The sequence below is a fragment of the Vulpes vulpes genome, chromosome 16 (genome assembly GCF_048418805.1).
Source record: "Vulpes vulpes isolate BD-2025 chromosome 16, VulVul3, whole genome shotgun sequence".
Classification (NCBI taxonomy): domain Eukaryota; kingdom Metazoa; phylum Chordata; class Mammalia; order Carnivora; family Canidae; genus Vulpes; species Vulpes vulpes.
Genome location: NC_132795.1, coordinates 89,682,961 through 89,696,918, shown reverse-complemented (window position 1 = coordinate 89,696,918; position 13,958 = coordinate 89,682,961). Strand labels below are relative to the sequence as shown.

Here is a 13,958-nt window from a genome sequence, read left to right as displayed (position 1 = left end):
CCCCAAAGATTGCTTTTATAACAATTTATGTTTGGGGCACCTGGGTGGCTCAGTGGTTAAGCATCTGCCTTTGGCTCAGGGCATCATCCCGGGGTCCTGGGATCGAGTCCTGCATCAGGCTCCCTACTTCTCCCTCTGCCTATATCTCTGCCTCTTTCTGTGTATCTCTCAAAAAAAATTTTTCTTAAAAAAAATTTACGTTTGTAGCCATTGATATAAGGTCAAAGATTACAGAATGATTGGTTTTTGCTCCACTTCTTTTATCTTTACTACATGCATAAATATGCTGGATCAAACAATATTTTTTTCTCTCTACATAATTTGATTTATTTCACATATACATATCATTTCTGGGTGATCTGGAATCTCCGGCCTCTGGCTGAAAATTTTTATTTAGCAATCTTGTAATTTTATTTAAGAACGACTAGAAACTTTTTTCCATTAAATTGGTCCACTATAATGTAATGAAATATATATTTCTTCAGGAAATTTTTATACTGTCACTATAGATTTATTTACTAATAAAAGATTAAAAAATATTTTGGTGCTGCTTTCTAGTGTACCAAAAGACTTTATTAAATCATAGTTGTGATTTCCTATACAAGTCTATACCCAACTAAAGATTACTAAGAAATTACCATCCTTTCATCTAGAATGTTGGTTCTTAAAACTTTTGATCTTAAGACCACTTTTTTGTTTAGATAGGTTATTTTATCAGTACTGACCATAAAAACAGGGAAAATTTTTAAAAATATTTCTCAATTCTTTTTAAAAGAATAATAAACTCATTACATAGTAACATATTTTGTGCAAAATTATATTTTCCAAAATACAAATTAACAAGAAGAGGAACACTGATATTTCTTGCAAATTTCTTCAATGCCTGACTTAATAGAAGGCAGCTAGATACTGTATCTGTTTCTACATTCAATGTGTGGGTAGTCTTTTCTTATGTTACTACCAACTTAATGATTGATAGTTTCTTTTAAAGGTTAGTTGTAACAGGATCTGAAGTCAAACGAACTTTTCCTGTTCTGCTATCTTAAAGTCAAAGGATTTATCTTGCACTTTGAATGGATCTTTAACCCATGATTTTAACAACATGCACTGATCATTTGAAAAATATTGGTTCACTGAGTTATGTGGACCTTCTAAATGTTGAAACGTTTCATTGTACAACATATATTTAAAAAGTCAATTTTAGTATTACCACTAGTCTCATCAGAAAAGTCTTCAAATATGGAGAAGCTGTCATGCACGTGGAAGCAGGTACAAGGTTTCCCAACTCTAACTCTCACGTGAAACCTTGAATTTTGTTACTGACAATAGATATGGTCAGTTGTTTCCCTTTAGTAGATCTTAATTCATTTTCAAGAAAATATCTGCCAAATGCCTAAGTCTGAAAAACCATAATTTGCCTATCATTCTTTCAAGTAAAAATGGCTTTCTCTTTTTAAAAAGCAGCTTGTTTAGCTTGCAACACAAACAACTGCACATGTGCTTTTCCTCCAGACAATCATCATGCTTCACTGTGCAGCAGAAGTGCACTTCCCATGTCATCACATAGAACATGAAAAAGATGCATACTCAGGGGTCAAGAGTTAATAAAATTAATACTTTTTACTGTTTTCTTAAGGACATTCTTAAAGTGAGAGTGAATTTTTTCTTCTAGTTTTTTTTTTCCTTTTAATCTATGAGCATATGGTATTGAGGAATAGGGTGAGTACTAGTACAGTTTGGTGCCCTGCCCTGATGTGTGCTAAAGCTCCCATGTTTTATCTTCCATTCTGAACAAGTGTCAACACAGAGAAAAAGACAGTAACACTTTAGTATTATAATGCAAACCGTCTTGACCTTGTGAATCCTGTAAAATATCTCCAGGATTCCAGAGGTCCCTGTACTATACAGTGAGAACTGCTGATCTAGAGACCTGTCCACTTTGTCATACATTTACTACAATCTACTAAAAAAGGATGAGGTATCAGTTTCCTAAAAGGTGGTAACTAATCTCAGCACAGATACTAATGTCCAAATAATTTTCCACATTGCATGTTTGGCCTGAAGCAACTAACAGGTGACACATAAATTTCACTACAAAATAAGCAATAGATTGTCTTTTACCTAAAGTGGGCATCTCACAATCTTTATTCTCCTTAGTGTTCCTTTTAACATATTTTATCAACCAGTTGAAAATGTGAACGTCACAATGAACTGAAATGTCCACCTCTTCCCAGCGCTGGGCATCCATAGATAAATATTCAGCAAAGTACTTCATTTCTGATATCAAAAGATCTCGTGGGCAAATAAAATCTTCTTTCAAATTTTTTGCTTCATCGCATACATGGATCACCATGTTTGGCCTTCATAAAAAATGTTACACAGAAATGAAATTATTAGAGTTTTAGAAGAGGAGCCAAGAATACTAACATTTATTGGAAGCACGAGAACAAGATTTTTGGAAGTTTTGACCATATGTCAATTTTATAGGGTTTGACATCCAGAATTTTTCACTGTCTTGCTAATCTGATCTATATCTTAGGTTTTGACTAATTTTATTTAAGCTATTAAGCTTATTAAGCCCAATAATTTAAGAGCTTAACAAAAATATTTTACTATAGGACTCTAATTTACATGGCTTAAAGTTTATTTTTCAATAATAACAAAATTTTAAAAAATAATACCAATTCACAAAAAAATTAAATAACACATTCTAATTCTTGTGAAGAACATAAAATGGCACTTTTACATGGTTATGGGTATGATGAGTAAAGACTAAAGACTAAAATTTTATTACTAATAACTAGGAATAACAGTTGAAATTATTCATTAAAGAATCAAAAAACTAGCATGGCTACTTAGTTATTTTTAACAGCAAGAGAATTTGTTTCTAGGCATTCATCAAATATAAATTAGTAAATATAGTTAAAAGGGCTCAAGACTACAATGTGCATATTAACATATTTGAAAAACAATTTAAGAGTAAGTTCAGGTAATGCATCTGAAAGACTGCTTCAAAAATTATATACTCCTTGCATTTACTTTCCCTTGAAAATTATACCACCTCAAAAAGAAATATTAGTGTGATCCACAACTACCTTCACATCATTACAAAACAGAATAGAGACACACTCTCCTACAATAAGAATTTAATGTGATAAAAAAAAAAAAAAAGAAAAAGAATTTAATGTGTTTAATGGAATTCCATAACTTTCTAATACAAAAAAAATACATTTGAAACAAAATTGGACTACCAGAAAAAGGATTATAAGCTAATATTCTTGTCAAAGTCAAAGGAATTTAAATAACTTCATAAATTGTTCTTCCAAAGAAATTACAGTCAAAATATAAATAGGTAATGGCTGTTATAATGAAGCATAATGGCTCTGTGGCTTTTGGGTCCACAATATGAAATACTAGATAATTCCAGTAAAAAAAATACCTGATAAATTTTTGTGCTATACAAACAAAACTATCCATTAAAAATCTATGTGAACAAATTAAAAATCATTGAACTATATACTTCAAAAGAGTAATTCTTCTTATTGTGGTAAAATGCACGTAACATAAAATCTGTCATATTAGCCCTTTTAAGTGTACAGTTTAATGGCATTAAGTACATTTGCATTGTTATATGATCATCACTACCATCCATCTCCAGAACTTTTCCAAAAGGGTAAATTTTATGATATGTGAATTATATATGAATAAAACTGTTACAAAAAACCTATCAGATCTGAAAATACAGAAAGGAACTTTCAGGTATGAAAATACTCTGTATCTTCATTTGAGTGATGGTTACATGGTATGGTAAACTCATTTGTTAAAACTCATCAAGGTGAATACTTGAAATATGTCTAATATATTGTATGTAAAATATAAAACAATCAAAACTTGCAATATACTGAAAGGCGTATTCTAATTTTTAAGTGTTTCTATAATGAGAATTATATTTCAATGGCTCTAAAATATACATCTAGTTTAATAAAATTGGAGAACAAATGGCAGATATTTTTCTTTAGGTTTTAAAATTTGCTTTCAAACTTACATATTCGTAGAGGTTACTCCTAATATTTACGAATATGAAAATGAATTTTTAAAATGGAAAACTGTAGTCCAATTTAATTATAATGTGAATAAGCCATATGTTTACCTATCAAGCACTGGCATAGTTCAACATATAAACTATCCTGATCCTAACAATTTCAACAATTGTGTATTGTGAAACTCCTAAATTATGGTAACTGATATATACAATCACCAATCATATATTTTATAATTTAAGGTTGATATTCATATTAAGTCTTATCTAGCAAAGAACCAGCCTCCTACCCTTCAGATTCTTCAGTCTTTTCTCCACCATTACGAGTAGTACAATTTTCACTTTCTGAAGAACAATTCCTTGTGGAAGCTATACTATGTCTTCCTTAAATACAGAAACAAACACATACAAAAACAAAGTGGGAGGTTAGCATGTCTAGCTGAGAATGGGTTTTTACTTACTGAATGGTTATACTGTAAATGCATGGTTTCCAAGGCTAGTTAAACGGTACTTTGTTAGGTAGTATTTCTAAAGGTATATGTAAGAAACAGTACAAAAAAAGGATCACACATTGCTAACATTACACTGAAGATTTAAGAAATGATATGGTGTGAATGGACAGGGGTCAAATGTTCATAAGCCAACAGTATAGTTCTCTGTTCTTGAAGCAAATTCTTATACCAGTATTCTGACTACTGCTGAGATTCAAATCATTCACTACACTCAGAATTTCTAAAATCAGTTATTATTTCCAATGTAACTGCAGAAAACACATCTTTTCTATCCTGCCACTGTGTCATTTGAAGCCTCTGCTAACTACAATAAAAGTGTAGGAGAAAGCAATATTTTCTCAGGAAAAAAAATTAAGTAGAAAGTATAGGTCAAATCTTTTTGAAATTTATGACATAACTAGGCTAACAGATTGTAGTAGTAAATTTTGATATAGTAAAAAGCTTTTTATAGTGATCGTGTTTTGACCTGCATATTAACATTACAACATTTTTCAAATATAGCAAGGACACATTTCTAAAATTCAGGAAGAGACAAATCCTAATAGAGTTTCTAGTAATGTTTACATTAGCATTTAAATAAAGAAAAAAAGGTTGATTGAAATGCATATTTTGCAAAATTATCATAAGGACAAGTATTGCATTTTGTTTTCAAACCTGACCTGTTTTGGAAATTGCATCTTGACCAACTGGAGTCTCCTGAAAGTCTCCCTGCACGTCAAGAAGGGAGGATTTGATATACGTGGCTAAAGTTTCCACAGGACTCTCTCCAGCAGCCATTAGAGGACTATACTGGTTATCAACAGGCGAACTTCCACTGCTCTTCAGTTCATCAAACCTTTTTGCACACTGTAATGACATAAAAGGAAGGAAATGCAGGTTCCTCTTAGTTAAAAAATAAGATTATTTTCTTGCCTTCTATTTGATGATATTTTTCTATAATCATTTTTTACAAGCGAATTCTAATCTACTGGGTAATTCCTAGAAAATTAGCACACACTTCAATATACAAAAGCTTCTGACTTTTTTCTTCTTTATTTATGATAGTCACAGAGAGAGAGAGAGAGAGAGAGAGAGAGGCAGAGACACAGGCAGAGGGAGAAGCAGGCTCCATGCACCAGGAGCCCAATGTGGGATTCGATCCCGGGTCTCCAGGATCGCGCCCTGGGCCAAAGGCAGGCGCCAAACCGCTGCGCCACCCAGGGATCCCACTTTTTTCTTCTTTAAAATTCAGAGTAAACTTTTTTTTTGAGAGAGAGCATGCATGCATACGTGCAGAGGGTGGAGGAGATGAGGAGCAGAGGGAGGGGAAAAGAGAGAGAATCTTAAGCAGGCCTGTAAAGCCAGATCTCACGACCCTGAGATCATGATATGAGCCAAAACCAAGGGTTAGATGCTGCCACCCAGGAGCCCATAGAACTTTTTTTAATACGCTTTCACCCAATGGCACAATATGTTTATGCTGTGATAGGAAAATGAAAAGCACCTTTACAACCATATTTCCCCGTGGTTTGTATTTATTATCAGTTGACAATTGTAATAATCTAGCTAAACACTTGGCTTTTATTTTTACATTAACTGAGTTTCCACCACGAATCATAACAAATATCAACCTTCATTAGAAACCAAAAAGAATCTAATTTGTGACACTAGATTTTCTTTATTTAAATAATGAAGACTTTAGGGGCACCTGAGTGGCTCAGCAGTTGAGCATCTACCTTTAGTTCAGGTCATGATCCCAGGTTCTTAGAATCAAGCCCCACGACTGGTTCCCACCTGAAAAAAAGTGCTGATGAATGTCTGGGCAAATAATGAAAAACCAATGTTATAACATCATTAGAAAAATGTAATGATTCATACATTATATCTCAGTGGGGAGCCTTCTTCTTTCTGGGAAATGTTCAACCTCTTTAGGAGTTAAGGTAAATTAAGTAAATCAAATTAAAACTGAAATAATACTTATTAAAAATATATATAAATAAGAATTTTGAAAAGACACACATATATAAATAATACGTGACATAAAAAGTACAGGGATCAAGACTCAGCTAAGGTGACTGGAATATAACACTGATGGCCCTTTTAGTGGACAATATGTAACAAAAGTCTTAAAAATGTATTATCCTCTAAGGAAATAATAATAAGATATTTTACAAGTGTTATTTGTAGTAGCCAAAAGTTGGAAATAATAGCCTACATTCAACAAAAGGGACTGGTTTTAATAAATTATGAAATAGCTCATAGCCTGCATTAGTCTATTAATTGATACATAAAGATGTTTATAGTATGCTATGTGAAAAAGCAAGCAGCAAAACAGTACATTTGTTGTATGTCCATCTTAAGAATTCTTATATGTATAGAAAAGTATCTGGAAGGATATATACAAGGTGCTAACAACTTACTTTAGATATTATTCTGATTTTTCACTTATTTCCTTTGTGTGTGTTCATTAAGGACATGTTTTGTTTAGTAATAAAAAACAATTTAGGGATGCCTGGGTGGCTCAGTTGGTTAAGCATCTGACTCTTGATTTCAGCTCAAGTCAAGATCTCAGTGGCTTTACTCTCAGCAGGGAATCTGCTTGAGAGTCTTTCTTTTTTTAAAAAAAGATTCTATTTATTTGTGAGAGAAAGCAAGCAGGATAGAGAGAGAGCATGAGCAGGAGGAAGGTGCAGAGAGAGAAGAAGAAAGACTCCCCGCTGAGCAGGGAGCCTGACGTGGGGCTCCAACCCAGGACCCTGGTATCATGACCTGAGCTGAAGGCAGATGCTTAACCCACTGAGCCACCCAGGTGCCCCAGCTTGAATTCTTTCCCTCTGCCTCCTCCTCTGTGCACATGCACATGCCTTTTCTCTCTCTCAAATAAAAAAATCTTTAAAAAACTATTTAAAATTTAACACTACTTACATATAGTCTTATTCGCATTTAGTTGTATTTTAGTTAAAAAAAATAATTGGGTAAATCTGAATACACAGTGAATATTAGATGATATGATAGTTATTGTTAATTTCTTAGGTTTAACCATGGTATTGTGCTTATGAAATAACGTCCTTAATTTAAGGAGATGTATGCTGTAGTCTATGGGGTGAAGTGTCACAGTATCTGACACTTTTAAGTATCACAGAAAGAAAATTACATAGATCAAGCAGATACGGCATCTATCTAAGAATACAGGGGTGTACTACTATTCTTTCAACTTTTCTATATGTTTGACGTTATTTGTGATAAAAAGAACAGTAGCTGAATTCATGGGTTTGCCCCATTTTAAAACCTAACAAGTTTCAAAACTTAACCAAAAGGTTTGAAAAAGCATAAATTAGGGAGTGATAATATATACTAAAAAAATAAGTTCCCTTATCAATTCATAAAGCCTATAACATAACCAAGGACAAGTAATTTTTTGTGGGTATTGGTTTTCTCAGCTGCAAAAGAAGATGGTGGAACTGGTTCATTCACTAATTCCACAAGTATTTATTGAGTGTATATGATGGACCAGGGTAAGGGTGAACATGCTTAAAATATACTGGGGAAAATCAATAATGTTATTTCTACTTCTAGAGAACTCTGAGGTGATTCACTCACTTTAGTTCCTGTTAACAGCAAAAATTCTGAGGTCAGTGTTTCTCAAACTAGGTTTTATAGATGAATTACCAGAAATCAAAGAATTCCCTGTAAGAACTTTTAGATTTTAAGTTTTGATTCTGAACATAAAATAAAAATCACCTGATTCATCAGGATGACAGAGTATTTCAGTACCTATCCGCTTTTCTGTTTACAATTAAATTGTACCAGGAAATATTTTAATTGTCTAAGGCTAATTTTTAAAAAGAGAAAGATAGGGAAGGGACCAGTAGAGGAGAGAGGCATTGGTGTCAAGGGAAGGCAAGTAACATCATGATAAGGCCTCCTAGTAGGTTAAAGAGAGAAAAGTGGAAAAAGAACAAAGTCTATGAAAGGCACATGGCAATACAGGCTGAATACAAAAATTTTTGTGCCATAATAGACCATACAATATTTCCTTTGTAATCACCAATTTAATTTCAGCAAAAGACTATTACTTACAGCATTAGGTAAACATTTTTAGTTTGAATTTTGTTAGTTTTAGTTTTCATTTGTGTCTGTAATATGTAAATTTGGTTTAAGGGTGTATGGGTGTGTTTATACCTAGTACTGTTAGTGCACATTTAATTTACATTATAATAAAAATAATTTAAGTCAACACTGGGAGTTTTCAAGTTTTTTCCTTTAAAAAGGTCTGTCCATTATTCAAGTTTGAGAAGTATAGCATTAGGGATTTAATAAAATATAATTTGATTAACAAAAATTTCATCTACCCATAATTTTACAGTATCAGTTCTGTTAATTAAAATTACATATTAGTGAATTTTTAGTTGTTACATAAATAATTGAATTTAAACATACTAGGTGGGTTAATATATAATTTATGCAGTTTGTATCTAGACAAAACATACCATATTTGCACATTCAGTATTTATGCATATGAATATGTAAAAATCAAATTTTTTTTCCTTTCTTAGTAGCTATTTTTTGTATTTCAATTTCCTGATTTTAATTCAAAACAATTATATGATATTCTTCTGAGGTGAGGCACAATGATACATAACACTGAACTCCTGCTACTGAGACTTATGATCTTATATACTGAACTATTTTAATCTGCCTAACAATTATTTGGGGAATCTTAAGTTTTCCTGATTTTGTTCATTTATTTTCCATAACTATGTAAGGATGAGATGCCCAAATCTTACATGATGAGCACTCTTGGCTCCAAATTGTCTTATCATATCACTTTCTGCAGGATCCATAATTATTGACAATAAAACTCTACTGAATTTTTTATTGGGACAATGAAACAATCCACTGCTAGCTATTTTATTCATAACTTATTTTCCATTTCCATATAAGTAGCTGTTTCTTTAAATTGATCATTTTCAGATTTTTCCAGGAGAAATCTGGGGGATGGTTATTTACCTCTTTGGGTGTTATTCCAGGTACAAGCCTTGCCACAGTCTCCCAGTTGATGGTCTGATGGATCCCAATTAATGGATAAAGAATCATGTCCAACACCATTTGGTTGTTATTGTTCAAGAAATTGTTGTTCTCTGAATATCCACGACTCATCTTTTGGAACTGGAAATAGACAGACATATTTATACCTGAAATCCAAGTTTTTCCTGATGATTATAAATCATTTATAATTTATTCCTAAGAATTTATGCTACCTCTAAAGGAAAAATAAAACTGACCTAAAATAAACAATATACAGCTCAAATTTCTTCAAATATTGTATCATTTGAATATTATGGATTGGTGGATGGATAGATACATAGGATGGAAAGATGAAAAAATTATGTGATAAAAAAGTATAATAAGGGGCCAGCCCCGGTGGCGCAGAGGTTTGGCGCAGAGGTTTAGCGCCGCCTGTAGTCCAGGGCATGATCCTGGAGACCAGGGATGGAGTCCCACATCAGGCTCCCTGCATGGTGCCTCCTTCTCCCTCTGCCTGTGTCTCTGCCTCTCTCTCTCTAGCTGTGTCTCTATGAATAAATAAAATCTTGAAAAAAAAAGTATAATAAAATATTAATGGTAAAATATAAGTGGGTATACAGGGGTTCATTATAACATTTTTTTTAAACTTTGCTATATGTTTAAAATTTTTCATAATAAAACACTGGGGGGAAAATGGAATAAAATGTCTTTCTAAAAAAAATCCTTAAGTGCGCCTGATATATGCCCTGATTAGCAATTCATGGATGGTAGAGTTTAACTGTTAAAAAAAAAAACCTGGTTAAAAAGAATTAAATTTCATCCTAGTCCTAAGCAATATTTGTTTTATGCTTATGTGAATGTCCATGCTACAATGAAGGTTGAATATATTTAATTTATACTAATGTAATCAAATGAAACAAAAACAAGTTAATCTGACATTGTAGGATAAGCATAATCATTGTTATTGTGCATGTGATTATTATAAATGGTGGGGCCTTCTATCACCAATTATAATTATTATTTCTGTATGTTTGAAGTAAGTTTTATTGGAGTGTTCTTCTTGTCTTCAGAAAAAACATGACAATTGATCTGGTAAGATTTCATCCTTACAACACATCCAAACACACCCTGTCTCTCAAATATAAAAAGCCAAAGCACCTACACATGCCTGCGTGTGCACGTGCACACACGTGCCTCACTCCTGCATGGTGGAGGCTTCCCTTGCATTGTCACCTGGCTCCCAACCCACCACATCCTCTAGTTCAATTCAGGAGCCCTAGAATAACATATCCAGCTACCAAGGGTGTCCAAGATGTTCAGGCCATGGAATCACCAAGAAAAAAAGGGATCTAGGGGTGCTTGAGTGGCTCAGTCAGTTGGGTCTGACTCTTGATTTCAGCTCATGATCTCAGGGGGGAGTCTGCTTTTCTCCCTTTCCATTTGGGCCAATCCCACCCCGCATGCATTCTATCTAAAGTATATAAATAAGGGGTTTCTGGATGGCTCAGACAGTTAAGCATCTGCCTTTGGCTCAGGTCATGATCCTGGGGTCCTAAGATTGAGCCCTGCGCGGGGCTCCCTGCTCATCGAGGAGTCTGCTTCTCCCTCTCTTTTTTTTTTTTTTTTTTTTTAAGATTTTACTTACTTATTCATGAGAGACAGAGACGAAAGAGAGAGAGAGAGAGAGAGAGAGAGAGAGAGAGAGAGAGACAGGCAGAGGGAGAAGCAGGCTCCATGCAGGGAGCCCAACATGGGACTGGATCCCGGGTCTCCAGGATCACGCCCTGGGCCAAAGGCACACCCACCCCCCTATGCTCTCTTTATCTCTCTCAAATAAATAAAATCTTAAAAAAAAAAAAAAAAAAGGCTCTAGATGGCTTCCCAAATCAATGTAGTTCAATAAACATTTAGTGAGTCCAATTATTGGCCCAGAATTGGAGATACAAAAATAAATACGGCATGGTCCCAGTCCTCAAGGAATTTATGGTCTGGTGAGGGATACTAGCAGTCAAACAGATAACTTTAACATCATTTGCTGAGAGCCAAAGCAGAGGGGAGCCATGGGGGAGTAAAGAACACATAATAGTTGTTACTGAGTACAGCTGGCCCCTGAACAACACAGGTTTGAACTGTGCAGGTCCACTTATACCCAGACTTTTTTGTCCACACAATACTGTAAATGTATTTGCTTTTCCTTATGATTTTTTAAATAATATTTTCTTTTCTCTGGCATGTAAAAATATAGTATATGATACATATACAAAATATGTGTTAATAGACTGTTATCAGTACGGTTTGTGGTAAATAGTAAAATATTAGTACTTAAGTTTTTGGGAGTCAAAAGTTATACAAGTATTTTTTACTATGGGGGGGGGGGGTCAGTACCTTTTAACTCCTGCATTTTCAAGGGTCAATTTAATAATTTTAGTTTAACAAAATGTAGTTTAGTAATTCTGAAACACTTCCTTGAACCCAGTTGAAAATAGATTTTACAGACAGAGCTTTATTCTCCACCTGGATGCCCAGCACATCATCACTTTTCATACTATACAATTTGAGATGTATGTTAGAGGAGATAGGGTATCTTATAATTTGTTTGGACCTCAGTAGAAAATAGTCTAATACAGAATTCAGGGCGAGGACTTGGGTGCTGTTTTTTCCTTCACTTCCAAAAAGATTCATTTAAAATTTCTAAAATATTTATTGTTGGGGGCACCTGAGTGGCTGATGCTCCTCTCCCCCCTCGGTCTACCTCCCCACCCACCACCCCTGCTCGTGCTATCTCACTCATTCTCTCAAATGAATAAAATCTTTTAAAAATTTATTTAAATCATAAATATTTATTGTAGCCTGCAGTGTGTTGGCACCTATTAGCTAATCAAAATATTGTCCGTATCAAATACTTAAACATTTTTATGTATATTTCAAATGTGATACTCATTGATAATATACGTGGTATTCTTATAAATTCCCTTGAAATAGCTTGTCACAGTGCACTCCATTCCGGGAAAAAAAAAAAAAAAAGTACAGACTTATCAAAAGCTGCGGCACTTAAGAAAAAAAATTGGAAGCTCAAATGACACTGCTACTAAATCTTAGTCCTATTACTGATAAACTATTTTCAACGTTGTTAAGGTGAAACATGTTATTTACCAGATAAAAAAATTCTAATTAATGCACTAGCTTTTTAAGAAACTCCTGCCCTAAAAACCCCCCAAAAAAACAGAACAAAAAAACCCCCTCCTGTCCTACTCCCCCACTCCCACAACTTTGGTTTACTTAAATGCATTAGTAAAACCAGTTTAATTAAGACCAAAGGGAGGTCCACGACTGACAGGTGACTTTTCCTCTTGAAAAAAAAAAAAGAGGAAACGGCTTTTGTAGACAGAGACTTTTTTGCTTCGTAAGAGGAAAGGTGCGGAACGAAGCGGCCGGCAGGCGGCGGCGGCGGCAGGTCGGAGGCCTCCAGCACAGCACAGGGTGGGAGGACCGGGGGTCATCCCGCTCCGGGGGGAGAAGCCTCGTGCCCCGGCTCCCCGACCGCAGACCCGGGCCGAGGCAGTTGGCTTCCACCGGGAAGGAGAAAATAAAGCCACAAGTGACGCCCGGGACGACGGCTCCAAGCCCGCCACCCCCGGCGCAGAGGCTCCCTGCGGGGCGCGTCCTCAGGTTCCCCCGCCCCGGGGCGCGGACAAAGGCGCTGGGCAGCGGGCGCGGCGGAGGGAAGGTGCGGGCGGAGGCCGGGCGCGGCCTGGCGGGCGGAGGCCGGGGCTCCCTCGGCAGGTGCGCGGGCGGCGGGGCGGGGCGGGGGCTGCCCGCGGGGCGTGCGGGGGCGGGCGGGCTCCGGCGGGTCCCCGGGCCGGGCGGGCGGGCGGGGAAGGAGGCCGCGGCGGGAAGCCGCTGACGGCCAGCGGGGCCGCCCCCGGCCGCGCCCCCGCCCCCCGCCGGCTCCCGAGGCCCCTCGGCGTCTCGCTCACCTGCCCGGGGCCGCGGTGGCCCTCGCTGCGCCTCCGTCACCTGCAGCGGCCGGCACCGCCCGCGCTCGCGCCATGAAGCCTCCCGCTACGGGGCCCGCGAGCCCGGCCGCTGAGCCCGCACGCGCCGCCCCTCCCGCGCGCAGGGTAGCGCCGGCCGCCGCCCCGCCAATCACAGGCCAGCGCCGGCCGCCGTCCCGCCAATCACAGGCCAGCGCCGCAGCGGCGGAGCCAATGAGCAGCGAGCTCCCGCGGGGGCTGGGGCGGGTGGCCCGACGAGCGGCCGAGGGAGGCTGGCGGCCGCCGCGCCTCGCCTTTGCCTTCCCCTTCCCCCTCTCGCTCTCCCTCCCTGGCTTGTCGCAGTGCAGCGTCCCCACCCTCCCGGCGTCTTGTCTCTTAGCAACCGCATCCTCCGGGCCGGGTCTT

At 37.0% G+C, this 13,958-nt stretch overlaps 1 protein-coding gene across 7 annotated transcripts in view; it reads right to left on the bottom strand.

Moving 5' to 3' along the window:
- Positions 1–13,684, bottom strand: part of SANBR (SANT and BTB domain regulator of CSR) — a 54,840-nt gene extending 41,156 nt beyond the window's left edge. For 2 of the 7 annotated variants that reach the window (XR_011998064.1, XM_072743125.1), the window contains exons 1-5: positions 13,536–13,676; positions 9,541–9,699; positions 5,211–5,397; positions 4,330–4,423; positions 2,122–2,360 (exon numbers count right to left, since the gene is read on the bottom strand). Coding sequence is in view for 6 of the 7 variants with exons in the window: in XM_072743125.1 (XP_072599226.1) it covers positions 2,122–2,360; positions 4,330–4,423; positions 5,211–5,397; positions 9,541–9,690 (670 nt within the window). In the remaining variant the exon portion in view is untranslated. Of the gene's footprint in view, positions 1–2,121; positions 2,361–4,329; positions 4,424–5,210; positions 5,398–6,266; positions 6,325–9,540; positions 9,700–13,535 lie in introns of all 7 variants that reach the window. The other 5 variants (XM_072743124.1, XM_072743123.1, XM_072743128.1 and 2 more) reach the window with 5 other exon arrangements.
- Positions 13,685–13,958: the final 274 nt, after the last annotated feature.